General features: G+C 44.5%; 2 protein-coding genes across 8 annotated transcripts in view; one reads left to right on the forward strand and one right to left on the reverse strand.

Annotated features, from left to right (window-relative positions):
* Nucleotides 1-33: 33 nt before the first annotated feature.
* SPRING1 (SREBF pathway regulator in golgi 1) lies at nt 34-24747 on the reverse strand. 3 transcript variants are annotated; one of them, XM_034934597.3, is made up of 5 exons: nt 24467-24747; nt 9774-9930; nt 7003-7154; nt 6470-6583; nt 34-4598 (listed from the first exon to the last, which is right to left on the reverse strand). In XM_034934597.3, the coding sequence occupies exons 1-5, from the start codon at nt 24575-24577 to the stop codon at nt 4515-4517; spliced, it is 618 nt and encodes a 205-aa protein (XP_034790488.1). In that variant the 5' UTR covers nt 24578-24747; the 3' UTR covers nt 34-4514. The 3 variants fall into 3 exon arrangements, with proteins under 3 accessions (XP_034790488.1, XP_034790489.1, XP_034790490.1); XM_034934598.3 differs by lacking the exon at nt 9774-9930; XM_034934599.3 differs by lacking the exons at nt 6470-6583; nt 7003-7154; nt 9774-9930.
* A 94-nt stretch (nt 24748-24841) lies between these two features.
* RNFT2 (ring finger protein, transmembrane 2) overlaps nt 24842-27687 on the forward strand; it is a 115216-nt gene continuing 112370 nt past the window's right edge. For all 5 annotated transcript variants that reach the window (XM_008957814.3, XM_008957818.3, XM_008957817.6 and 2 more), the window contains exons 1-2: nt 24842-25047; nt 27030-27206. In XM_008957814.3, coding sequence (XP_008956062.3) covers nt 27183-27206 — 24 coding nt within the window. In that variant the 5' untranslated portion in view covers nt 24842-25047; nt 27030-27182. The remainder of the gene's footprint in view (nt 25048-27029; nt 27207-27687) is intronic.

Consider the following 27687-nt stretch of genomic DNA (forward strand, 5'->3'; position numbering starts at 1 on the left):
CAGGGCTGAAAAACAAGAGAAGGGGACAAAGGCTGCTTTCATTTAAAAATGTACTGTAGTAATCAGTAAGAAAAAGAAACAACATTGGCTAAGTCACGAATAGGCATTTCACCATATGTACATGATAAATGGCCAATCAAAATAAGGAATGGGGCTCATTCTGCTGGAAATTAAATACATTCAAACAAGAACAGAGATCCATTAGCAAAATGTTTAAAAATAATATCACAGGGTTACCAGGGGTATGACAAAAATGGACACTCCCATACACACTAGGTGAATATATTGGTGAAAATAGTTCAGATAAACATACAACCATGTATGTAAAAGTATTTATCATCAATGCATTATTTGTAGTAGCAAAAACAACAAGCAGCCTTGGAAACCAGTTAATGTCCTCAGCAGGGAATTAATAATATTATTGTATATTCATGAAATTGACACCATGTGGCCACACACATGCATTACACAGGCCTCTATGTAACACAGGATATTCATTAGAGAATTGTTTTTCAAGAGGACAAAGTGCTTTCATTTTTGCCTAGAAAATGGGCGAAGACAAAAATGCGCTTATCTCTAGGTTGTGTGATTTTAGGTTATCCTAAGTTTCATCCTTACGTGCTCCTGAATTATCTGAAATATCATATCTTTAAAAACAGTAACAACAATAGTAACAAGAGCTCTGTAATTCCTACCCTTCCAACCTCAGGAGCCCACCCACCCCTATCCAAGCCGACCCCTGACTGCCCCTGCCATTGCTCCCCGCTGAGTTGCAGACATTGACTTCTTGCCAAACCTCAGGCCTTGCTCATGTCGACACCTCACAGTGACCCTGAGAGGCAGATGCTGTGACCCCATTTCACAGATGAAGGGCCTGAGCCACAGAGGAGGAAGACTGCCTCAGCCACGCCGCTAGTAAGTGGTAGTTCCCAACTCTAGAGTCCCAAAAGAATTCTGTCCTACCTATGAAAAGTATATCCAATAAGCAGTACCTCCCTGTGTTTACAACTTATCTGCTGATCCCAAGGATGGGAAAAGCTGCACTCAGAAACTTGCAAATTGTGCAACTGTTCCCCACGATTCCCTTGGGGCCAACGCCAACTGAGGCATCTCCAGGAGGCCCCAGTTGGGCTTGGGGACATGCTGAGAGGTGACAGCACTGCTCTCAAGTCATATCCTCTGCTTCTGCAAAAGCTGTGGAGCTCACCCATCAATAGCAGCTCCACGCCGGGCGCAGTGGCTCACGCCTGTAATCCCAGCACTTTCGGAGGCTGAGGCGGGCAGATCATCTGAGGTCAGGAGTCCGTGACCAGCCTGGCCAATATGGTGAAACCCCGTCTCTACTAAAAGTACAAAAACTTAGCTGGGTGTGGTGGTGTACGCCTGTGATCCCAGCTACTCAGGAGGCTGAGGCAGGAGAATTGCTTGAACCCAGGAGGGGGAGGTTGCAGTGAGCTGAGATCACGCCATTGCACTCCAGCCTGAGCAACAGAGCAAGACTCCATCGCAAAAAAAAAAAAAAGGCTCTAGCATTGCCAGATCCCAGGCCCTGTGGAAGATATTTCCCTCCCTCTTTTGTCCTTGCTTGTCTCAGAGCCCTTTTCACAGTCTCTTGTGTGTTTCTTTCCCTGTTAGGACCAATCTTTACAACTCCAGCAAGCGCAGCAAATAAGATGCAGAACTGGGGGAGATGCGACATATGACTCAATTCCCTTGAGCCGAAAACACTCACTTATTAATAACATTTTTTTCTTTTTTTTGAGACAGAGTCTCACAAAAACAGGCACACGCCCCCACACCCGGCTAATTTTTGTATTTTTAGTATAGATGGGGTTTCACCATATTGGTCAGGCTGGTCTGAACTCCTGCCTTCAGGTGATCCACCTGCCTCAGCCTCCCAAAGTGCTGGGATTACAGGCATAAGCCACCACGCCCCACCAATGAAATGTTTTCTAAAGGTGTTTTCATCCCTTTTGTGATCTCCTAAACTCCCAAGGTGTATCACACACTTCATTGGGCTCTGGGCAAACAAACTTAGACAAGGTCCCTGATTCTAGAAACCCTCTGTCGAGGGAACCACAAACCAACCAGAGTGGAGGGCAGGGAGAGGTCCTAGGTTGGGAGCTGGGAGCCTGGAGCACGTGCCAGGTGCTCTGCAGCCTGGCTTCATTATGGAGGCTCAAGCACTGTGAATTTCCAAAAACAATGAACACACCCCTAGCTGATTGAAATACAAAAAACATATTCCACAGCCAAATGAAAATGACCTTCGGATCCTCCACCTAATTTGGGTGTTTATGCCGCCTCGCCCCTCTTTTGGCCTGGACAATTGAAATATATCTGCTCTCAGGGGAGACGCCCACGGTGTGAGGGCTGGAGCTGGCAAGAGACAGCAGGAAGAGGACTAGACCTGGAGTCAGAGATGAAGTTCTTGTCTGGGATCTGTCACTAAGTCTCAGCGGGGACCCAGGAAGTCACTCCACCTCTCATAGTTCCTCATCCACAAAGTGGAAATACAAGCAAGCTTAATTCTCCATCGTAAGGTTGGAGCTCCTGTCTGTGAAAGGACTGGAAATGTAAAATGCGCTCTTCAAGTACAAAGGCAGAGAGGATCCGTAAACAGGCACAGGCTGCCCTTTGGTATAAACTGTTCACATTAAATCTATGTTATGTTGCTCAAGAGTTAAAATAAGCTCAAAGGAGAGGCTGATTCCAATGTCAACCCAGGGAAGATAGACACTGAAATTCCAAACTGAGTTACCAAAAACAATAGATGGATGAGACATGCAGACATGCCACAATCCGGCACATCAGAGTTCGATGTAGTCCTGCTGCAAACACGTGGAATCCGAGAAGTCCAATGCAAATGGAATAGATTTCTTGGGATCTAATATTTTTCAAATTGCCTGACCAGCTTACCCTCTAGGAAAACTTATTTAAGGGAGGCAAATAATTTGGGGAGATGAGTATAAGAGGTAGTAGGAGGAAGTTAAGGGAAATCACCACTACATATTGCAGGAATGTATTGGAAGGCAAATATGGCCCAAAGAAAAAGCTCCACTGAAAAAAACGTTGAATACTGACCACAGAATTAGCACCTTGCTCCCAGGTCAATAAAGTGTACCAAAAAAATTACAAAGACCTTGCTCAATCCTGAGGTTCATGAGGAATATAGGAGAGTTGTGTGTTCATGTGACTCCTGAAAACGAAGAGCAGTACTATTCGAAGGGCATGATGTCTTGATCTTAGGATCAAATATTCTAGACCTTGAGCCGGAGAATCTGCGTTACAGCAGGAAAAATGGGGAGTGCTTTATGCCTGTGGATTCAGGACACACCAGCAACCTACACGTGTAGCATTCTCTAAGTCATAATGACCATTCTCATCTCCCACTGAGGGCAGGTGTAAGACTCTTCTCTTGCAGTGCTCTGATAGAAAGCTGGGTTTCTTCTTCTTCTCTATAAATCATAGGGAAACCAAATATTTGTACCTGTTACAGCCCCAAAGCTGAAAGCAATAAAGAATAAACACATACAGCAAGCTACGAGGCGCGTCTGTTTAGGAACTGCCTCAACATTGGGTTTCTATTGATAGAACAGGGGAGGAGGTTGCCTCTGACCTTCCTGACGCTCCCACTGTACCCTGGCTGAGTAGCCCACAGTTAATTTTAAGTGGCAAAAGAAATGAGAACAAATTCCTCCAGGAAGAGAAATTAGATTTCTGCTAAAACAGTGCTCTCCATAGGGTATATGAGCACATTCGACTGCCACTGGAAAATAACCTGAGGGCAGGCACACGGTGCCCACTGTTAGAAATCGTGCAGTTAGATTAGAATGGAAGAGTGTCTGAGTTTTTAGATAATTTTACACGTCAGGATATGGCTAACAGGTCACGTTCAGGGCCTATGCTTGATACTGTCGAAATACAAACAAAAATAACTGCCTAGAGAGAATATTCACGTCCTAAAAGAGAAAATGTTTTATCTGGGTGGAAGAATGATTTAACTCCTGAAACTCGAGAACACAGAACAACAACAAAAATAATTTCCTTGAACATATTCAACTAGAATGGCAAGGCATTTTCCTACATAAAACATTAGAATGTTCCCATTACTCCAAAGGAATCCAATAAATAATTTTACAGTGAAAGGGCCTGGATCAAAACTGGAAGTGACACCGGCCCCCGATGAACACAAGTCACAGGTCCCTGTGCAGGTCCCAGGGCTGAGTCATCCAAGAACTCCACCACCACCGTGAGCCCGGCCTCCGGTTTCATCTTTCCCGAATGGGACTGGCTGGAGGGGCCAAGCTGCTTTGCAGAAGAGTTCCATCTGGTAAGCCCGGGTGGTGAGCGAAGCCAAAGATGACAACACGAGAAGTGGTCAAAGCCAAGGTTTCCTCACGCTGCCTTTGTCTTCTTCCTGCAGCCTGGCCCGATGGCTGAAGCTGGGACCCAGGAGGTGAGTTCTTCGGCGGGGCCTCCTCACCCAGGCTGGAGCAAGTCCGCTGCACCCGTCAAGCGGGGAAGAGCTCGGGCGGGCTTTCTCCATAGCAATACTTTGCTACGGGGTCCCGGTAGGTGTTCTCATGCTGCACGCTCTGTTGGCAAAAGGAAAATAAGAGCGCAGTGAGAGCGAGCACAGCTTCACACACCTCCCTCTCGGAAGAGTGAGAGTGGATCGGGACTGTCAGACTATCCCTGCAGGGGGCTGGCCGAGTCCATCTCCAAATGTCACTAAAGGCTCCAGGGCACTTTCTGGAACAAAGAAGAATGCTCAACCCAGAATGCCAATGAAGAGCATGAATACGGACATAACATCACTGTGGGACTGTTTCTTTTTATGTACACCAGTGAGTTTTTAAATAACTTTGCTGTGACCTGGTGACTCAAGACAACTACTTTTCCTCAAATTACTTGAAACAGTCTAAGATCCAATGGGTGTTTTGCACCTGATCCTGAGCTTCACTCAGTTCCCGTAAGGAACCCTGCAGAGACACTAAGGAGATGCACTTTAAATTGCTTTCATAAAGTTTATGTACCTAAAAATTTGGGGCATGAGCCAAATCCTACAATACCATGCAAGCCTCATTTGGCTAAGCAAATTGGAAGTGTGATTTAAAGCAGACAATCATTCCTGATGGCTAATTTTTCAGCAATTTGTTTTCATACAAGCAACTTGGGTTTTTGGCTAGTCTAGAATTCATTAATTAGTCCAAGACCAATGCTAAGCAACAAACTTGTAAATATTCATCCAATTTAACAGACATATAGCCAAATCTTCTCTTTCTTGGGATACTTTTATCAAAACAAATCAAATGGCAATTGGGAAATCTTTTTATGGTAAAAAAAGACCAAGTCCTAAAGTATATAGTAGCTTCACTGAAGACTGGAAATAATTCCTGGGTTTTATCAGTGAAGGAAAGAAAATACTTCGCCTTTTCTAGCGTTTCTCAGAATGAGAGAGAATCTGAATCAAAATGAGTCATGTGTTCAGCCTTCCTCCTCATTTCCTTTAAAGCTCATTCAAGTGGAAAACTCTTCAAGCAAAACAAGACCATCAGGAATTTCTTAATGTTTTCAAATGCTCATTATAATCCCTGAAACATTTACCCAATGATACTGAATGCTCGCAGAACAAACCAGAGACATGAGAAGGGGCATAAAATCAAAAGGTGGACTACAGAAATCTGGCAAAGCGTACAAGAGCTTTGGAGAATGACAAATGAGTCCGTTATCTCAGACGAAGCCAGTAAAATCTTAGAGACACCATGAATAGGAGCCAGAAGAAGTGTGCTTGTATAATAAACACGTCTGGTGATTTTACAAAGAGAGCTATGACAACTGCCCAACCACAATAGCTGAGAGCCGAGGAGACAGTGATGAAAAGGCAAAAGACTTTCAGACGCTTTCAGCAGCAGGTGCAATAATATTTAATGCCAAAAGAGCGAAGCATTTAATGACAGCACGCTAATATGTATTGAGAGCCCGACAGCCTACAGATTTATTCGTGTATTTTTCAACATTCACCTGCCTCATCCCCTTGAATCCTAAAATAAACAGCAACTCCATCCCAGAACAAATTGCTACTTACTCTAAACAAGTGGTTACTGGAGAGCCTTAGTCAAATTTCAAAGACAGGGAGGAGGGCCTTCTCTTAGAAGCTGACTATTAGGACTCCACCAGACTTAAAATAATTTTAAGCTTCCACTTAAGGAACAAATGTACCAACCACATAGAAGAGATGCCAGTTGATTAGACCTTGATTTAATATAAATGCTTCACCTCCCCTAACTTGTATAAATCTCACGTTGACATTTTAAATACTATCATCACACCAAACAAAGCGTGACACGGCTTCGAGTCTCTTCTCCCTTACCACCCCACCAAAAGGATCGACAGTGTGTATTTTCTAGTTTCCTTCTAACCCGTCAGCTGCCATCCCACAGCTAGAGACATCACAGCTTCTGACCTGAGATGAGGTCCTGCATTTGGCCAGGCACAACTCAAAGTGATCTTCGACTGCCATGAAGAGGTTCTGGAATGCCACGGCTGCCCGGTTGAGGAAGCGCTCCAGGAGAAGTTGCTATGGAAACAAAAGTTAGTGCCTGTAATAAATTACCTAAGCCAGCACAAGGTGACCTTGGCTATCTCTCCTAAACTAAGAGAATGCTGATACAGGGAAGGGGGGAAGAGGAGGAGAAAAGGAGGGAGGGGAAAGGACACACGCGTGCACACACGTGCATGCCAAAACACCCTGGGTATCTTATTCGTTAGATATGTGATTAGCAATACAATGATCCATTCTGCAAAAGAACCATTCAAGCAACTGGGAACCACCTCCTTTCCTTAGATAAAAGCTATTGTGCAGCAATTTCTGACACCTACAAAGCTCCTTTCTAAGTTTTATTTTCAGAGGAATCTCACATGAAGAGCCTAATGCTCATCATAAAACAGAGGCCGAAAGAAAAAAGGAGCCGCAGAACCAGGATCAACTCCCCATACCTTGTTGGGCTGCAGGCAGCAGGAGACACAGTATTCATAGGCGCTGCAGCAGCCGTTGGGCCAGCAGCCATCACAGCAGTACTGCTTCGTGCTAGGGACGTTGACGTTACAGCAGCCATTTACCAGCAAATCCTTCCTCTCGCAAACGTAGCCTGAAAGTCAGAGACCAACCTTAGCATAAAACCAGCAGCCTTGCCACCTCCCTACCAGGGATGACCATGAAGCAGCAGTGAAAGTACACAGACAGAAGCTGGAGTCTGGGGCATCATCCTAAGCACCAGAGAGCTGGAAACTGGACATAATGTGAGTGGGGCTTACTTTCCCCAGGCAGTCGTTTCCAGGAAGCAGGCACTCCCCTGTTATCGCCAGGCTACACGTCGGAACCTACCTACACCTACTGTTTAGTCGGCTGGCACATGTTTGATTTCATCACCAGGTCAAGCTACAGCTATGTTCTCCTATTCTAACCTATGCAAGCCAACGTCTCATCTGCGCTTGAAGAAAAATGTCATTCTTTTTTGAACAAAAAGTTTAAAACAGAAAAAAACCGAGGCACTGATTCACAAAAGTGAGTTCCTTCTAGATTTAACAAACAAACCACTCTTTACAAATATCTTTCAGATGCTCACTGCATACTGACTAATTTGGAGATTACAAAAATAGAAATATTCACATCTAACCCTTATAAACTGATTTGTACGTGTACGTGCCACGGACTCAATCACCCTCTGGCCTTTGGGAATGCAGTTCTCTAATACTCAAGAAAGAAAAAAACCTCTTAATCCCCCCCTCAACTTCTTATAAATCTCATCATCTATATACACATGCCCCTTCCAACCCAGCCCATTCATGGCCAACTTTAGAGAAAAAATCTTCTTACAAAAGCTAATGTATTGTTCAGAGCTGCTAAACAGACATTTCTCTACATCCTTCTGGGAATGGGATAGAAAAATGTAAGGATAGGTCCACAAGGGCCACCACTGGCCCCGAGGAAAGTCCCAGGTGCACACATGAGCTCCCAGGTGCACGTTCAGGCCCACAGGTGCAGAGCAGCTGCTCCCCACATCACTGCATTCCAAACACCCCAGCTTCTTCATCCTCAGAGAAGGAGACTTGCTGAAGTATAAGGTTGTTTTCAGAAACTACTTTAGAAAACAAAGTCTGTTCAAAAGCAGGAGGCACCAGTAGAACAACAGTAACGAAGAAACTAAAAGGGCCCTCACTTAAGACTTGGGCAAATGAGGTCTATAGAGAACTGGGTTCCAGATACTTGGGAATCGGTGCCTTTTGTGGTAGTTGTTGTTTATGTTATTCTGTCATCTAAATTAAGAGAAGATGATTCTAATGCTATAGTAAATGTTTCTTGGGATTCTTCCTATTTCTACTCATTTTCTTTTCAGGGACTAGAAACAAACACAAAATGTAATTAAGTTAGTTAGCATTTTCCTCGAAATTCTGCTCAAAATAATAAACACATAGCAACTGTATATAATGTGACCTAAACTCTGCCAGTTGAAATTCTCTTTCTGCCTTTTACTTTTCATCTTGTAAGTGTCAGCATCTCAGGCACCCTTTTTTTTCCCCACTGCCAACTTACACTATTCAGCCTTGAAATGCAGCTCTTTCTAGCTTGGTGAAAGCAAGCTCATCAAGAACTCTCATCTTGTATCAGACATCTGCTAACTCAAACGTTATCTCCAACAAGGAGTCCTGTAAGATCACAACCTCATACTGTGTTGCTATTGCCTTGAAAATTAACTTCCAGCCTTTGAAAAGTTTGTAAATGCAAATGATCTTATTTAATAATGTGTTACCCCGGCAATATTCACAGCGGCATCTGCTTGCTAAGAAGCATAAGTTCTTACATGCTTTCTTTACTAAACTACTTACTTCACCCATATTCATGGAGAAAAATAAAACCTATAGCTCTTGGATTTTTATTAATTGATTGATTCCTTCACTCCTGGAATTTTTTACTCAAAGAGTCCAAGAGTCTCTGTCTCACCCAAATTAATCAAAAGAATATTCTTTCACTAGCTATGATAAAAGATGACAAACTGTGCTCACAACCCAGCACTAAAACATTAAAGTGAGAGTGTAAGATTTCATGTTTTCTCACTGAATGTCACACATCCTGTAAGAAGCCCTGAACTCCAAGTCAATGTCTGCCTACTGACTATGTCATCTTATGGAAGTAACTTCCTTTTGCTAAACTTCACTCTGCTTATTAAAAAACAAAACCCACATTATTTTCAATATGATTTGCTTTTTCAATGTGATCTGAAAAATATAGCTTGTCACTGGCATCACTGCTGAGTTGGGAATGCATTCTGGTCAGTCAACAAGTACATTTCTTGAGTGTCAACACAATGTGAATTTTACTCAGGTTACCAAGAAGGAAAACTGAGCTCTTATCCTATAGAGTTCACCCTCGAGATGAGAAAAAAAGATTGGCAAGATGGGGAAATAGTGAGGCTGGGGAGAGATTGTCAGAAGGGGCCTGGGGACTGATGCGTGACATAGTGCTCATGTTGTAAGTTGTAGGCAGAAAGAACTTTTAAGAGTTAGAGTTATCAAAACAAGCTTCTCTGATGTTGAAGGGAACCTTGAATGATGAGTAGGGTATAGAAGACAAAAACCTGGGGAATGTTGGAGATGAGCGAGGAGAGAAAATGTGTTGCAGAGGAATCCCTATTCAAACAAAAACCCTATGAATGGCCCAACCAGCCTACGCTCCTGACCGCCTGGAGAGGAAGGGAAGCCAGCCTCACCGAGTTCATCCGTGATGAGGTGCTTCCCTTGAATGGAGTTGCGGCACTGATTGCTCGGACGACTGCTATTGCCCAAGTTAAACTGCACTTTCCACGGGATGGGCTGATTATGGTCATGAACCTGGAGGAGATTCCTATCTCTCACTGCCCTCTCCTCCTGCAAAGAAACCATAAGTGAGAAGGTTAAGTATCCAGTATCCTTTCTTACAATTTCACCAGTTTTTCACAGAAACTACAGTAAGAGGACAGAAATACTATAAAAGGCTTACACTACCAGAATCTGCACTCTCCTGGTACAAGCAAAGCCTGAGCCAAAGTCATAAAATAAACCTGTAGGAAAAAGTAATAAGCTAGTGCTATGCTTGAAAACTGGCATACTTACATGCGTGGCTCCTGGATGGCATGCACATCATAAATGTGTATAAAAGTGTTAATTTTATGAAAAAATTGGAGAGGAAAAGTTTTGGACTTTTTCTTTCTGATGGCAAGTAATTTAAAATATTTTTCATATTAAAACAAAAACATTGTGGAACGGAACTTAAAATGTGAATACACTTTTTAAAGAGCGGAAGAAACTTTCGTGACTCTCATCTCAGACATCTAGAGCACAAAATCCCTTTCATTTGCAGTTACAGGTACTTTGGTGGAAGACGTTTGGGAAAACGTGAATTAGGACATTGATTTTAGGAGCAAAATGAAGCATGTCAACTTGTGAATTTCTTCTGTGAAGGACCACTGAGTATGTAACCCGCTACGGAACACACCCAGGCCGGCCACCCCTCTACCCGGACAAGCAATTGGAAGAGTTGCCCTGGAGTCAAGAGTTGAAGATCATCTCTTCTGGTCTTGAAGCTATGTCTGATAGGAGCCAGCTTACAAAACTGCCTTTTCTATACTGTTTTCTATACTGTTATAATCTTTTCTATACTGTTAAAAAAAACTAAAGAGGAAGCTGCCTAAGTGCTAGAAAACAAGCCGAGCTTGAGACGGCCTCTTCTGAACGCTTCAGTGGACTACTGGATAATAAAACAATGATGGACCTGAAACATTCACTGTTCTAACAGAGTTCTGTGGCTTCTACCTTTAAAAATAACCTGTCATGTGTCGCTTTTTAAGCAAAAGGGACTAATCTTGAAAATTTGATGAAGAAGCTTATATACTTAAAAAATGGTAAAGATCTTTATCGTTACTAAAATTTATCTAGGAAAGTAATCTAGGAAGATCTATTCGTATTTTAAAAATATATGTCTACATACACTTTGGCCCAGGAAACTCAGGTCTGTCCTATGGAAAACACCAATGTATAGGGAAATACAGGGATGTTTACTACATGATCGTTTCGATGGTATAAAAAACCTGAAACCTGCCGGGCGTGGTGGCTCATGCCGGTAATCCCAGCACTTTGGGGAGGCCGAGGCTGGTGGATCACCTAAGGTCAGGAGTTCAAGGTCAGCCTGGCCAACATGGTGAAACCCCATCTCTACTAAAAATACAAAAATTAGCCGGGCGTGGTGGTAGAATTGCATGAACCCAGAAGGTAAAGGTTGCAGTGAGCCGAGATCACACCACTGCACTCCAGCCTGGGTGACAAGAGCAAAACTCCATCTCAAAAACAAACAAACAAAACCCCTGAAACCCCAGTAACAGAGAAATGACTGAATGAACACTGGTATAACAATACTGTTACAACCAAACTGAGATACGACTGATAGCTATTTAACTAGAGTAGCAGCTCTACAAACTGACTTTTGCACATTAGATTAATGTAGGGAGCATAAAAACAAATTCTGATTCCTAAGCCCAGCTATGGGCAGGAAAATCTGTGGAGACCTGGGAATCAGTATTTTTAAAGTACCTAGATGATTTTAATACATAGACAGGGTTGCAGACCACTGCATGACTATAGTGTATTATCAAGGGAAAAAGCAAGTTGCAGAATAATGTGCCTATCACACATATTATGATAATAATTATGATAATATGCACATATAGGTTTGTAAGAGCTAAGATAATGGTATGGAAAGATATACAGTAGTCTCTCTTACCCATGGTTTTACTTTCTGAAGTTTAACAGTTACTCGCAGTTAACTGTGGTCCAAAAATATTAAATAAAAAACTGCAGAAGTAAACAGTTCCTAAGTTTTAAATTGAGCACTGTTCTAAGTAGCATGCTGCAACCTCACGCCATCCCATTCCGTCCCGCCCGGGCTGTGCATCATTCCTTTATCCAGCATATCCATGTTAGTCACTTAGTAGTCACTCAGTTACCAGGTGGAAAAACAGTATGGATAGGGTTTGGTACTAGCCGCAGTTTCAGGCATCCACTGAGGGTCTCAGAACAGATAAGGGGGAACTACTATACTACAGACTACTAACATGGGAGGGACGTATGTGGTTATTAAAATTATCTTTAATCATCTTGGGAATATTTTTAATTTAAAATAAAGTGATAACATTAAAAACAGGATTATTAATAACAGAAGGAAATTAAGTAAAGATTCTGTAGAACTTTCTATTATACTTAGTACTTTTCTGGCCGGGCGCCGTGGCTCACGCCTGTAATCCCAACACTTTGGGAGGCCGAGGCGGGCGGATCACGAGGTCAGAAGATCGAGACCATCCTGGCTAACACAGTGAAACCCCGTCTCTACTAAAAATACAAAAAAATTAGCTGGGCGTGGTGGCGGGCGCCTGTAGTCCCAGCTACTCAGGAGGCTGAGGCAGGAGAATGGCATGAACCCGGGAGGCGGAGCTTGCAGTGAGCCAAGATTGCGCCACTGCACTCCAGCCTGGGCGACAAAGTGAGACTCCTTCTCAAAAAAAAAAAAGAACTTTTCTGTAAATCTATAATTATTCAAAAAATTGTTTGAAAAACACGATTACCAACATTAAAGGCAAAAATTGTCCATAATCCCATCAACTTAAATAAATTCTATTTCTTTTTGCATATTAACTTCTAGCTTTTGACCTCAACATTTACACAAATTAGGATGTTTTGCATTCAGCTCTTCTTGACACTAATTGGATAGTAAAACATTTCCAAGTCCCTACATTATCTTGATAATCACATTTTCAAGGCCATCTAATAATCCATCATGTTGATGTGCCATCGTTTAGTAAACACATCCTCTATAGATCAATATTAGGCCCAGGTTTTTGTTATCATAGATAATACTGCAATAAAATGTGGAGCTTTTAAAACAATTCTCTTGAATAACTTGTAGTAAAATGCTATGTAGTGCCAAAAAATGTCCCACATTACATCTACCATCTGTAATAGTACCAGCATTTAAATAACAGTGTTTACAATTTGACCACAACCCCACCAGTAGCGGATTTTGTTCTTTAATTTACCGTCTTTCAAGGTGGCTTTAATTTCTATTCTGCCCCCTCCCTTTTGTTTCTTTGCAAAGAAAGAACTGGTACTAGCAGGACCGGGAGGGGGGCGGTTATACAAAAACAACATCTGTATTCCTCAGTTATTGCAAGAAGAGGAGCTAGGTGCAGGAGCCTTGGGAGTAAGGGACAAATCACTTAGGTGCATGCTGCTTAACTACCTGTAAATTCATATGCTTCTGCTCTGCTGGGACCCTATCAGTTAACTGCATCATCAAGCTATGTGCAAACTAAACTGAGCTGCAAATGCTACCCTAGATAAATTAATAGCCATAAAGACTATTAAGAGCTTGGTCAAAGTACAGTAAACTGGATTTTACGACAAGGTTAAAAGTGCTCTTAACATTACTCCCACGCTATCCTGTCGTTCTTCTGAAAGAAAACAAGAGTTCACGGTCAAGTGCATCCCAGAAGGACCCCTGCCACATCATGACATTCCTGGTAAACAGGAAAGCAATTCTCCCAGCACTTCAACGCGTTTCCAAACACGAATATTCAAGACCTTGCCAAAAGGACAGTGAAAGCATGTGGCAGAAATAACTTAGCAATGTTTGCTTTTTTGAAGGCCCAGTCTTGCAAAGGGTGCTGAGGACATTCCTTCACAGGATAGGGAGCTTTCTACCTTTCCTGAACTGTTTCACCTACCCTATTAGGTTGTCTCAATTTTAAGCTTTTCTTCATATTTATATTTTTTCATTCGAAATTCATTCAAAGATATCTAGTTCTTACAGAATGCTAAGGATGCAGAGATGAATGGCAGTCTGGTTCTGTATTCGAAGAGCCTCAGAGCTGTTGAGAAAGGGGTACCTCCATATATCAGTGCGATCAGGCACTGCAGATGCTGTGACACATGTCCACATGGGGTGCACTAGGCACAAAGAGAAGAGCAGGAGCCAAAAGTACATGAGGGCTTTCTTCCTAATTGTAAAGAGCTACAGAAACACACTGTGATTACTAATGCGTTGCTTTGTGTCTGACTTCAGAAGGGCTGTATTCATAACTGTGCTGTGTACTTTTCAGGAGTTATCACAGGTCAAGTGAGATAAATGTCCCATGTAAGCAGTAAAGCACGGAAACATAAGGCACTGTTATGAACCTCAAAAAAAGAGGGGAGGGGGAGAAAGGCCAGAGGGTACTCCAAATGTCTAGTATTTGGGAAATGGCTAAATGCAGCCTGATAATGGAAATTTTTAGTTATAAAAATCCTATTTCCAAAGAGCTTTTAAAGATAGGGAAATGCTTATATGTTAAATGAAGAAACAGTATGCCTCAACTATACAAACAAGAAGGATGAAAAATGGCAGGAAGAAAATATGCCCAAATATGAACAGTGGATGCCTCTGGTTAGTGAGATTATGGGTAACTGTTCCTCTCCTCTACCCTGTGCAATACAAGACAAACATTCTGCAATATATATATATATCTCTCTCTTAATAATCAGTGCAAAACAAAAAAATCCCCACCAAATTAGCAAGTCTCATATTATATGATATATACTTCACTCTAGACAGTATCTAACTTGGCACCAGTTTACACACTTAGCTCCTTTAAGGCTGAACATGTTCGTAGATTTTCAAGGAGTTATGCAAACAGCCCTGAGACTTTCAGGAGCTGCACCACTTGAACACGTACGAGAACATCTGGTTACACGAGAGGAACTCTAAGGACCCTTCTGACTCCCAAGATGGGAACTTGTTTAATCTCAGGTCAAATGCCTCGCATAGTTAGGCCCGCCCTGCCACTAGATCATGTCATCCTGTTTTGTTTTCTTCATAACATACATCATTATCTGAAATCATTTTGCTTATTTACTATCTCTCCTCCTTACCCGCTAGTGGAATATAGGCTCTTGGAGGGGAGAGACGTCATCTGCTTTGCCCACTCTGTCTCTGCCATCCAGCAGAACAGTGCCTGGCACACAGTTGGTGTTATTTGTTAAATAAATGCACCCAAGAAACCTGGTACCATTCACCATTCCCAACCCTCCCCTCAATGGCATCCCCACCATCATCACTGATTTCTTCTGCCTCCCATCTCTACAATTTAAGTTATCCCCCATAGCATTAATTAACATGAAAACCAAAGAAAAGAGGAATTCAAAGCAGCAGAGAGGATAATCAACTATTCTCCAGGCAAAAGCTGCCGCATCTGCGCCATGAGTTTCCAGTCTCACCGCAGCGGAGCTAAGGGGCACAGGGAGCTTCACAGTGTTCATAGCGTCTTCTCCATCAACGGTACACGCCCTGGACCCGTACACTCCATCTCACCATCTCCATTTTACAGAGGAAGAACCCCAACTCCCTCAAGGCCCACAGCTAGGGAGTGGAAGACCACCCAAACTGAGGCCAGCTGAGCAGGGGCGGCCAAGTCAGACGCATGCAGGAGCGCCTCTGCCAGAGCACCCAGGACAGCGGGGCTCAAAAGCCTTTGGTCCTGGAACCCTTTCTAATCTTAAAAATTACTGAGGACCTCAATATGTGGGTTTATGTGAGTTATGGCTATTGATGCTTACCATATTGAAAATTAAAACATAAATCCTTAAAATGTTTATTTTAGATCGTTTTTATTCATTTAAAAATAACAACAATGAATTTGGTACATGAGTTTTTTGTGAAAAAAACACTTAAAAAAATAGTAAGGAGAGGGGCAATGTTTTTATATTTCTGCAAACCTTTTTAATGTCTCCCTCGATGGAAGACAGCTGAATCTCCAAAGCGACCTCTATATTCAATATCTGTCACAATATATTGTCTGGGTTGGAATACACCAAGAAAATCTATTCCACACAAATGTGTAGTTGGAAAAGGGAGGACTACTTTAACAACTTTTGCAGAAAATTATGGATAATACTAAAGCATACTTGACACTAAATACTACACCAGAATTTGACAACTGCAGGTTCCTAAAAGTTCACTGCACACAGTGCAGCCAGTTTGGAAAACAGTTGTGCAGTTCCTCAAAAAGTTTAACACAGATTTACCATCTGACCCAGTAATGCCACTCCTAGGAATATACCAAGAGAAATTAAAAAAATTAAAACATGTCCACATGAAAACTTGTAAATGAATGTCTGCAACAGCGTTATTCATAATAACTAAAAGGTGGAAACAACCCAAATGTCTCTCAACAAAGAATGAATAAACAAAATGTGACAGATGCACGCGATGGAATATTATTCGGACATAAAAATGAAGTGCTAATACATGCTAGGACATGGATGAACTTTGAAAACATTATGCTAAATGCAAACGCCAATCAAAAAAGACCACATATTATAGAATGCCAATTATATGAAATATCTAAAATAGGCAAAACTATAGAAACAAAGTAGATTACTGATTGCTTAGGACTGAGGGGCAGGGGGAAGATGATGATGAAAATGTTTTAAAACTACTGGTTTGTGAATATACTACTTTTTTATTTTTGTTTTTATTTTATTTATTTATTTATTTATTTTTTGAGACGGAGTCTCGCTCTGTCGCCCAGGCTGGAGTGCAGTGGCGCAAATCTCGGCTCACAGCAAGCTCCGCCTCCAAGGTTCATGCCATTCTCCTGCCTCAGCCTCCCGAGTAGCTGGGACTACAGGCACCCACCACCATGCCCGGCTAATTTTTTGTATTTTTAGTAGAGACAGGGTTTCACTGTGTTAGCCAGGATGGTCTCGATCTCCTGATCTCATGATCCACCTGCCTCGGCCTCCCAAAGTGCTGGGATTACAGGCGTGAGCCACCACGCCCAGCCTTATTTTTACTTTTTAATTTTTTTTTTGAGACAGTCTTGCTCTGTCACCCAGGCTGAAGTACAGTGGTGGATCCTGGCTCAATGCAACTTCCACCTCAGGTTCAAGTGATTCTCCTGACTCAGCCTCCCGAGTAGCTGGGATTACAGGCACCTGCCACCACACCCAGCTAATTTTTGTATTTTTAGTAGAAACAGGGTTTCACCATGTTGGCCAGACTGGTCTGAAACTCCTGACCTCAGGTGATCCACCCATCTCAGCCTCCCAAAGTGCTGGGATTACAGGCTGAGCCATCATGCCCAGCCTGTGAATATACTACAAACAAGCGTTACATACTTTAAATGGGTGAACTGTATGATATGTGAATTATATCTCAATAAAACTTACCAAAAAACCCAGTTCCTTCAGCAAAATGTGGCATCTGAAACCATATCAATGAATTTTTCATAAACTGTTCAAATCCATGAGTCTGTCTTGCACATTGAACAGATCTTACGCAGATCTTCTAATTGACACATTTTCATTATACAATACTAAAAAAATCACATTTGTTAATATCACCAGGGATTTAATCTTTAGGTGTTAGAAAGTTACAAGCTAAGCGTAGCAGATACGCATTTTCCAAAATTCTAATTTTCACTTGAAAGCTTAAATATTATCATTGGCAAATAATGTCAGATGTTTTCTGTAAAGTAACAAGCTCACTTCGTTTTCAAGAAAATGTCTACCAAATACCCAAATCTGAATAACTAGTGTATCATTGTTCTTTCAAGAAAAAATAGTGTTCCATGAAAAAAAGTGGCTACTTAAGCTTGCAGCTCAATTGCCAAAGCTCTTCCTCAAGACACCCATCATATTTCTGTAGGCAGAACGTACTGTTAGGCATATTTCCCATTTCATTCTACAGGAAAGATATGTACTTGGGGATCAAAATTCAGCAAAGTAATAATTTTGACTGCTTTATTCTTAAGTGAAATTAGTACTTTTTAAAAAAACTACAAGTATGGCCGTGAAGAATCCGACAACTAGTAGCACAGTCTGCTGCCGCTGCTTTGACCCTTGCTAAGGTACTGGCTTGACCCCCCATGACTTCTGCACCATCAGTGGAAGTGTCAACAAGGTGAAAAAAGCAAATAACATTTTGTCGTTATTCTGAAAAGAATTCTGGCCTTGCAGATCCCCTGACAGAGTCTCAGGGGCCCTCTGGGGTCCACAGACCACATTTTGGAACCCAGTGGGTTAGGTTATTATAAAAAACTAAAGGCTGGGTGCAGTAGCTCATGCCTATGATTCCAGCACTCTGGGAGGCTGAGCCAGGCCATTGCTTAAACCCAGGAGTTGGACACCAGCCTGGAAAAAATAATGAGGGCCCATATCTACCAAAAAAATAAATTAATTAATTAGCTGGGTGTGGTTGCCCACGCCTGTAGTCCCAACTACTTGAGAGGCTGAAGTGGAAGGATCCCTTGAGCCTAGGAATTCGAGGCTGCAAAGAGCTATGACGGTGCCACTTTACCCCAGCCTGGATGACAGAGCAAGACCCTGTACCAAAAACAAACAAATAAACACAACCAAGTTAAAAAAAAACCCTAAGCCTCAGTGGCTTCACAGAAGATTGTTTCTTGCTCATGCTACAAGTCTAACATGGGTAAGCCGAGGGGTTCTGCTCATCCTATCCCTCAGGCTGAATGAGGCCCCCTCTCAGCACATGGCCTCCACGGTCACCACGGCTTCTGCCTGCAAGTGACAGTTCACATTGTATAAGCCAATGCAGGCCACACAGCCACCCTCCTTCCAAAAGGGTGGGAGCCAATCCCACCATGCACCCAGAGGAGGATGACCAACTCCTTGTGAACAACCCTGCTAACTACTACCCCAGGAGATCAGGCAAGGACATAATGAGTCACTGAGTGGTCCAGTGGAGGGCAGATCCCAAGATCTAAAGGACTGCAGCTTGGCTCAGTTAGTTCCCCAACTGCTGCTGGAGCAGACATAGACCCAGTGCTGACAAGTATCCTGGTGTTTCAAGAGAAGCCAGAAGAAAGGATTTATATAAAATCTCATACATTTTTAATCCCTTTTTAAAAATACCGGCCAGGCACAGTGGCTCACACCTGTAATCCCAGCACTTTGGGAGGCCGAGGCGGGTGGATTGCTTAAGCTCAGGGGTTCAATACCAGCCTGAGCAACCTAGTAAAACCCCATCTCTACTAAAAATACAAAAGGCTGGACGCACTGGCTCACACCTGTAATCCCCGCACTTTGGGAGGCCGAGGCGGGCAGATCATCTGAGGTCAGGAGTTCGAGACCAGCCTGGCCAACATGGCGAAACCCCGTCTCTACTGATAATACAAAATTAGCCAGGCATGGTGGTGCACGCCTGTAATCCCAGCTACTCAGGAGGCTGAAGCAGGAGAATCACTTGAACCTGGGAGGAGGCGGTTGCGGTGACCTGAGATTGCATCACTGCACTCCAGCCTGGGTGACAGAGTGAGACCCCATCTCAAAAAACAAACAAAACAAAACAAAACAAAACAAAACAAGAAAACAATAAAAACCATGCAAGCAAAACCAAGGTTGTATGTTACCCATTTCATCTCTATCATGATGGTTACAAATTGAGAATGTGGGCTTTAAAATCAGGTGGCCCTGAATCAGAGTCCCAGCCTGAGCCATCACAAAGAAACAGTAGCCCTAAGCACAAGGAATTCCTACAAAGTGACAGAGACATCCAATAGTAAAATGGTCAAAGGACATGATAAGGCCACTTCAGATGCAGAACAGTCAAATTACCAAAACCAGTAAGATGTTCATCTTCAACCACTAGTCAGGGAAATATACAGCACAGTAATAAAGATGGGGAATAAATCTGTAAGGTTATCTGAAAAAAGCGTTTTAAGTGTTACTGAAGGACACAGAAGAAGGCAGGATGTGGAGGGGGAGACAGGGATACTGGTGATCCTGACCCTGTGAAGGCCTAGGCTAACGTGTGTGCTCGTCTTAGTTTTTTTCTTTTCTGAGACGGAGTCTCTGTCGCCCACGCTGGAGTGCACTGGTGCGATCTCAGCTCACTGCAACCTCCGCCTCCTGGGTTCAAGCGATTCTCCTGCCTCAGCCTCCTGAGTAGCTGGGACTACAGGCGCGTGCCACCAAGCCTGGTTAATTTTTTGTATTTTCAGTAGAGACAGGGTTTCACCGTGTTAGCCAGGATGATCTCAATCTCCTGACCTCATGATCTGCCCACCTCGGCCCTCCCAAAGTGCTGGGAATTACAGGCGTGAGCCACTGCGCCCGGCCTCATCTTACTTTTTAACAAAGAAGTTTAAAAAGTAATAAAACAAAATAGAAAAACAGGAAAAAAAGCATATAGAATAAGGATATAAATAAGAAAAATATTTTTGTACAGCTTTACAATGTGTTTGTGTTTTCAGCTAAGTGTTAAACACAGCCAAAAAGTTAAAAAAAATTAGTTTATAAAGTAAAAACATTACAGTAAGCCAATGTTAACTTATTATTAAAGAAAAATCTTCAAATCAATGTAGTGTGGCCCTGTGTGGACAGCTGACAGTAGTACACAGTAATGTGCTAGGCCTTCACGAGTTCACTCACCACTCACTCACTGACTCATCCACAACAACTTCCAGTCCTGCAAGCTCCACTCACGGTAAGTGTTCTTTATGGGTGTACCATTTTTACTCTTATATTTTTTGAAACACAGTCTCACTCTGTTGCCCAGGCTGGAGTGCAGTGGCGTGATCTCGGCTCACTGCAACCTCCACCTCCCAGGTTCAAGCAACTCTCCTGCCTCAGCCTCCTGCATAGCTGGGATTACAGGCGTGTGCCACCACACCTGGCTAATTTTTATATTTTTAGTAGAGATGGGGTTTTGCCATGTTGGCCAGGCTGGTCTCGAACTCCTGACGTCAAGTGATCTGCCTGCCTCAGACTCCCAAACTGCTAGGATTACAGGCGTGAGCCATCGCACCCAGCCCATTTTATATCTTTTATACAGTATTTTTACTGTACCTTTTCTATGTTTAGATCTATTTAGATCCACAAATACCTTCCATTGTGTTGCAATCACCTACAGTATTCAGTACAGTCACATGCTGTACAGGCTTAGAGCCTAGGAGGAATAGGCTATGCCACATAGCCCAGGGGTGTAGCAAAATCACCTAAAGATGCATTTTTCAGAATCTTGAGCGACGCATGACTATAATCTTAAAATGAAGATGATGTATCAGGGTAGTGAAAAGGTGGTTGTAGGGAAGGTGACAGAGTGGACAGCACCTGAGCCAAGAGGTGAAAGGTTAGCAGAAGTATGCCAGACTGAAAAGAAACATTCATCCCAGTTAAAAAGACTCACTTGTTTGTTCAATCAATATTTGGATTCCCATGAAGTGGCTGGCAGTATCCTAGGGGCTGGAGAGTCTATGAACAAGACAGACAAGGTCTCTGTTCTCAAGAATATTATAGTCTAAAAGAGAAAGTGAGGCAAGACAGATAAGCAAGTAAATGAACAAGAAATGTTCAGTTTGTGATGCCTACCACAAAGAAAATAAAGCAGGTTTATGAGCAAGGAATTGAAGTAATTTACACCGTGTCACCAGGTATGGTCTGAAGCAGTAACAGTCTGACCTGAAATGACAAAAAAGATTCAACCATGCAGAGATCCTGGAAGACAATCCAGAGTTTTATCTGAGAATTTTACCGGGGGAAATGACATGATGATCCCATCTTTTTAAAGATTATCACCCCTACTGCTGGGAAGAGAAGAAGACAAGAATGGAAGCAGAGACTTGCAGCTGGGCTACTGCAGTGGTCCAGACGAGAGATGCCACTGGCTTGGCCTAGAGTGACAGCAGTGACACTCTGAAGAAATGAGCAGATTCAGGATACACTCTGGAGGCAGAGCCAATATTGTGGATATAGGGAGTGAGAGGAGAAAAAAAGAATGAAGTGGCTTTAATACCTGGTGAACAGTAATGCCACTGAGCGAGACTGGGAAGACTCGGGGAGGAACAAGTGCTGGCAGGGAATCAAGAGTTCTGTTGGTCCAAACACGAACACATTCAACGTCAACTAGAAAGTAGGAGGGTGGTTGCCGGGGGCTGGGGAAAGGGAGAAATGAAGAGTTATTGTTAAATGAATATTAAGTTTCAGTTTCTACAAGCGTTATGGGGATGGATGGTGGTGATGGTCGCACAGCGTTAAGGATGTATTTAATACCACTGAACTGCACAGTTTAAAAATGGTTAAGATGGGGCCGGGCGTGGTGGCTGACGCCTGTAATCCCAGCACTTTGGGAGGCCGAGGCAGGTGGATCACTTGAGGTCAGGAGTTCGAGACCAGCCTGGCCAACATGGCGAAACCCTGTCTCTATTAAAAATACAAAAATTAGTCTGGTGTGGTGGCGCATGCCTGTAATCCCAGCTACTCAGGAGGCTAAGGCAGGGAGAACTGCTTGAGCCCGAGAGGTAGAGGTTGCAGTCAGCCGAGATCATGCCACTACACTCCAGCCTGGGTAACAGAGTGAGACTCCATGTTAAAAAAGGTTAAGATGGGAAATTCTGGCCAGGCGTGGTGGCTCACACCTGTAATCCCAGCACTTTGGGAGGCTGAGGTGGGTGGATCACCTGAGGTCGGGAGTTCAAGACCAGCCATGACCAACATGGAGAAACCCCGTTTCTACCAAAAATACAAAATTAGCTGGGCGTGGTGGCGCATGCCTGTAATCCCAGCTACTCAAGAAGGCTGAGGCAGGAGAATCATTTGAACCCGGGAGGTGGAGGCTGTGGTGAGTTGAGGTCGCCCCACTGCACTCCAGCCTGGGCAACAAGAGCAAAACTCAGTCTTTAAAAAAAAAAAAAAAAAAAAAAAAAAAGATGGGAAATTTTATGTCGTATTTTACCACAATAAAAAAAAATTGAAAAAAAAAAGAAATCAACTAGGCAATTGGATATAAGAATTTGGGGATTTCTGGACAGATCTAGGCTGTTGTTATCAACTACTGGCATCAACAGCATACCTCCAGAGATCACCTGAGTATTTAAACAATGGCCCAGAGATCACCTGAGTCAGATAGAGGAAGGCAGAGGACGGAGTCCTGGCGCACCCCACCACTCAGGGGTCACAAGACAGAGAAGGGACAACACGCGACTGTGAGGAGGTGTCTGAGGTGGCAGAAAACACAAGTCACAGAAGTCTGGTAGTCACATGATTGCCCAGACATCCCGGCCAATAAAAGGGACTTACAACACTCAGCCTCTCTGTTTGCCTAAGGTGGCAGGTCACGTACAATTCCCTATTCTTCCCTTTTCACAGCTCCCCTGCCAATCCACTAAACGTAGGGTGACCACATAGTTTTATCAATGTTCTATTCATTTATATATTTTATTTACACACTTGAGCTTTGAGAGTAAAAAGGAGAGCTTTTTATAACCATGTCAGGACAACAGCATAACCCATTATCCTGGGTGCACCCTGGGGTGTAACCACCCTTTCTACACAACTAAGCACTCAACCTGGACTTCTAGACAAACTTACTAATGCTTTGGGTAAGATTTCCCCACCCGTGCTCCTTGCTGTTTCTCCCAGAAATTCTCACATGGAAGAAAAATGAAAGGGTGCAGTGTGTTGGAGGGGTGGAATTCTACCAATCAAGTTATGCACAAAAAGCATAAAAGGAACTGTGGGTCCTTTTGAGTCACCCAGGAGGACACAGAGCCCCCAAATTAAACGAAGGGCACCCATGCGAGGGCTGGCCGACCCTCGCCACCTATGTCTTGGTTTCCCCCACTGTAATACTGGGAACCCCACTTCTCCCAGGCCTGCTGCGAAGATGAAGCCAGCAAGTGCACGCCCTCTCTTAGCTCTGGACCGGGCAGGTGAAAAGCAGGGAGGTGTTCATAAAAGCAGTCCCCACCGCTGAAGGGTCCTCAACTCGGGGTTCTAGTCCCAGCTCTGCCCTGGCCTAGCAACCCCTTCCCGCTGCAGGGACCAAGGCGGTGGGCAGGTCCCTCACCCGTGCTGAGACCGGGACAGGAATGCGCACCTCTCCCCACCCTCGGACGCCCCGGCGGCGCCGCTGCAGAAGTCGGGAGGTCGGACAAACGCGAGGAGGAAGGAAAAAGAGGAGGAAGGGAAGGAAGGAGGAAGAACGAAGTGAGGAAAGAGGAGGAAGGGAGAAAGAGGGACAAAAGGAAGGAGGATGGAAGGAGAAGGGGAGGAAGGAAGGAGGGAGGAACGGAGAAAGGGGAGGAAAGAAGAAAGGGAAGGGGAAGGAAGGAAAGGGGGAGGAAGGAAAGAGGAGGAAGGTAAGGAAGGAAGGGAGGCAGGAAGAGGGGAAGGAAGGAGGAAGGTAAGGAAGGAGGGGAGGCAGGAAGAGGGGAAGGAAGGAGGAAGGAAGGGAAGGGGAGAAAGAAAGGAAGGGAAGGGGTAGGAAGACAGGGAGGAAGGAAAAAAGGAGGAAGGTAACGAAGGAAGGAAGGAGAAAGTAAAGTAAGGGGGAGGAAGGAAGGAAGAAGGGAAGGGGAGGAGGGGAAGGGCGGCCACTGACCTGCTTGAAGGTGCTGCTGAGGAAGTAGACGAGCGACAGCCCGAAGACCAGGGCGAGCACCCACCTCTTCCGCAGAAGCCGGCGCCACACCATGGCCGCCAGGTTCACCATCCCGGCGCGGACGTGGGGCGCGGCGGCCGGGGCGCGGAACGCGGCAGGCCCGGGTCCCGGGCGGCATGGCCCCTACGCGCCCGGCAGCCTCATCCCTCCAGGCGGGCGCCGGCCCCGCGGCCCGCGGCCCAGTCTGCTCCCGGCAGCCTTGCGCGCAGCCCCACGTGACCCCGCCCTACGCCCCGCCTCCGCTCCGCAGCGACAAGGGCTAGTCGCGCAAGATCTCCTCACCATTGGTCCCTAAGGAACGGCGGCCTTCTATTGGTTAAGTGCCGGGAAAGGGGGCGGACAATCGCGTGAGTGCGGCGGGCGTAGCTGTGCCCGGGTCCTAGCGCCGGACCCGGCGACGCCAAGAAACCACCCAATAGGAGGCCGGAAGCATCGGAAGTCACATGCTGCCCAGGCTGCGCGGGTGATTGGCTTGGCTGGACCTGAATGATGCGGCTGTGATTGCTGAATTGTCTGGGCAGGTAAAAAGAGAACGCGATTTTTTTTTTCTTTTCTCCCATCACGGTCTGTGTAGTCTCCTGCCCTTGCAGTCCCAGAGCGTTTTGCGCTGTGTGTTGGTTGCAGGGATGAAAAGCGCTCGCGACGTTGTTCCCGAAGTGCACCTGCCGGCTGCCAGTCCAAGTGATGCAGGCGATGCTCCGCTGAGTGCATTTCGGTGCAGTCCTGTAACGGGCCCCGGGGGCGCAACTTGAACCATAGCAAGCATCGAAAAGTCTCGGTGCGGTCCTTCAAAGGGACATAGTGGGATGTACAGAGCAGAGGATTAAAAAGCGTTTCATTCATTCAGATGCATCCCGCGTGCAAAAATTTATTCCAGAATTATGTACGGCCTGCTTCCAACAAAGAATCCGAAGCCTCTTCCAATACAAGCATCCGAAAGTAGAGTTTCGAGCATTCGATTTAGGAGGTGGTGTTAAATGTGTGGATGAGAACTTTGGAATATGAATTTTATTTTCCCCCAAGGATTTGCAATGTGGGATAATGGAGGGAGGGGCGAGAGGAGGATTAAGTTGAGATTGCAAATTCTTGAAAAATATTTATATAATGACCTTTTCTTGATATATGAAGATGCTGCTGCTGACCGGTTTGTTTCCTAATTTTTCAAAAGAGAAAGGAGGCTTCACTGGCGGGTCATTTTTAATCAGTGGCCCTAGTGACACCATTGCTGCCCCCTCAAGAAGCCTGGTCAGGATTAGGAAGTCATTCAACAGCCAATAATCGTGCCCTGAACTGAAGTCAGACACCATCTGACTGATATAGACACCCTATATCCACAATATTGGCTCTGCCTCCAGAGACAAGAAGATATTCACGGAGGCTAAACCTTTTCATGGGAAGTAGATGGCCCTTATTACCTTGCTAGGGTGAAAGGTGGGACAGGGAGCAAGGGATCTAGAAAAGGGGAACTGGGAGACCCATAGATGTTTTATTCATTGAGTAAATACTTGTTGAGCGCCACTCTGTGCCAAACAGTGTCCTGGATGCTGAGGCAGAGGGGTGAACCAAGTAGACAGGATCCCTACTTTCAGGAATGGCATTTATATTCTAATGGGGAGGACAAATCATAAATAAATAAGAAAACATGAACAAATAAGTGCTATGAATAATATAAAACAGGGCAATATTATGGGGAGTCAGGAGAATGAGAAGAGAAGGCCTCTGGGAAGAGACGACATTTGCCCTGCGGGACCAAGCCCTGCCACATTTAGAGGAGAAAGTATTCCAAGGGGAGGGCACAGCAAGTGCAAAGGCCCTGAGGCAGGGACACGCTGACACATTAGAGGAACAGAAGGGCCACTGTGGGTGGACAGGAGTGGGAAAAGGGAGAATGGGAGGAAATGCAGTTGGAAACAGATGATGCTACATCAGGAAGAACCCGTAGGCTATGGACAGAGCTCGGGTTTGATTCTGATTGCACTGGGCAGCCGTTGGAGGGTTTAAAACATATTTTCTGGCTTCCCCAATCAGGACTCTTAGTTTGACAATAGGATGAAATACAATACATTAAGAGTTTCAAAGAGGGCCGGGCATGGTGGCTTATGCCTGTAATCCCAGCACTTTGGGAGGCCAAGGCAGGCGGATCACTTGAGATCAGAAGTTTGAGACCAGCCTGGCCAATATGGTGAAACCCCATCTCTACTAAAAATACAAAAATTAGGTGGGCGTGGTGTCGCATGCCTGTAAGCCTGTAATTTCAGCCACTCAGGAGGCTGAGGCAGGAGAATCGCTTGAACCTGGGAGGCAGAGGTTGCAGTGAGCCAAGATCGCACCACTCCGTCTTAAAAAAAAAAAAAGGAGTTTCAAGGGGGGATCACTGAGAGGCTACCCAGAGATACTGAGCAGATGGAATCATCTGCTTATAGCTACCAACAATGTCCTAAGGCTTCTTAGCAGATTCAAGGTATCACAGGGACTGTTCATCCAAGTGTTCTGTTCCATCCAGGTTTGGAGTCTCTGGCAAGCTCCCCTGACTGTGCGTCCCTCTGGAGACGAAGAGGAGGGGGAGGCCTGTCCTCTCTGGGATCCATTGGTCACATCCCCCTGAGGATTCCCGAATGCCTACCTCCAGTGTCGTCAACATGGAGTTCTGAAGTCCATGTGGCTCTTCACAGTGAATCAGGTGACACGTCTCCAAGAGAATTTGCATCTTTATTACTACTTGATTAAATGTGAGAGCTGGAAGGAAGTTTTGGTTTGACCACTCCACCCCTCCCATGTAACACATGGGGAATCTGAAGCCACAGAGAGGTTACTGATTTGTCTAGGGTCACAGCAAGTTAGCCGCAGCATCAACCCAGAATCCATGTCTCCTGCCAGTCCGCTGCCCACTTCACTTCATCCAGCACCTCTTGGCTGCACAGTTTACCATGTTATCCTCTCACATGAGGACTGTCTCCGCCTCTGAGTCTCATCGTCCTCCTCTGTGAAATGGGGTGATAGCTTTCCTCATGGAATAGAATGTCACATTGAGGATGGAATGGCATGAAAGATTGAAACACACTTTGGAAAATGCCAGCGAGCACTAGGGGTCTAAGATACGACTAGTGCAGGTTTGCAGTTTACAATTACCTTGGCAATCTGACAGGCAGTGGGAGTGTTGG

This window comes from Pan paniscus, chromosome 10, assembly GCF_029289425.2.
Source record: "Pan paniscus chromosome 10, NHGRI_mPanPan1-v2.0_pri, whole genome shotgun sequence".
Classification (NCBI taxonomy): domain Eukaryota; kingdom Metazoa; phylum Chordata; class Mammalia; order Primates; family Hominidae; genus Pan; species Pan paniscus.

Bases quoted from the DNA above. Each gene is read 5' to 3' on its own strand.
- SPRING1 (XM_034934597.3), bottom strand. From the start codon at position 24,577: ATGGTGAACCTGGCGGCCATGGTGTGGCGCCGGCTTCTGCGGAAGAGG. The intron at 9,931-24,466 runs GTCAGTGGCCGC...GTTTCTTTGCAG, and splicing joins TCAGCAGCACCTTCAAGCAG to GAGGAGAGGGCAGTGAGAGA. The intron at 7,155-9,773 runs GTGAGGCTGGCT...TCTGACTTTCAG, and splicing joins CCTCATCACGGATGAACTCG to GCTACGTTTGCGAGAGGAAG.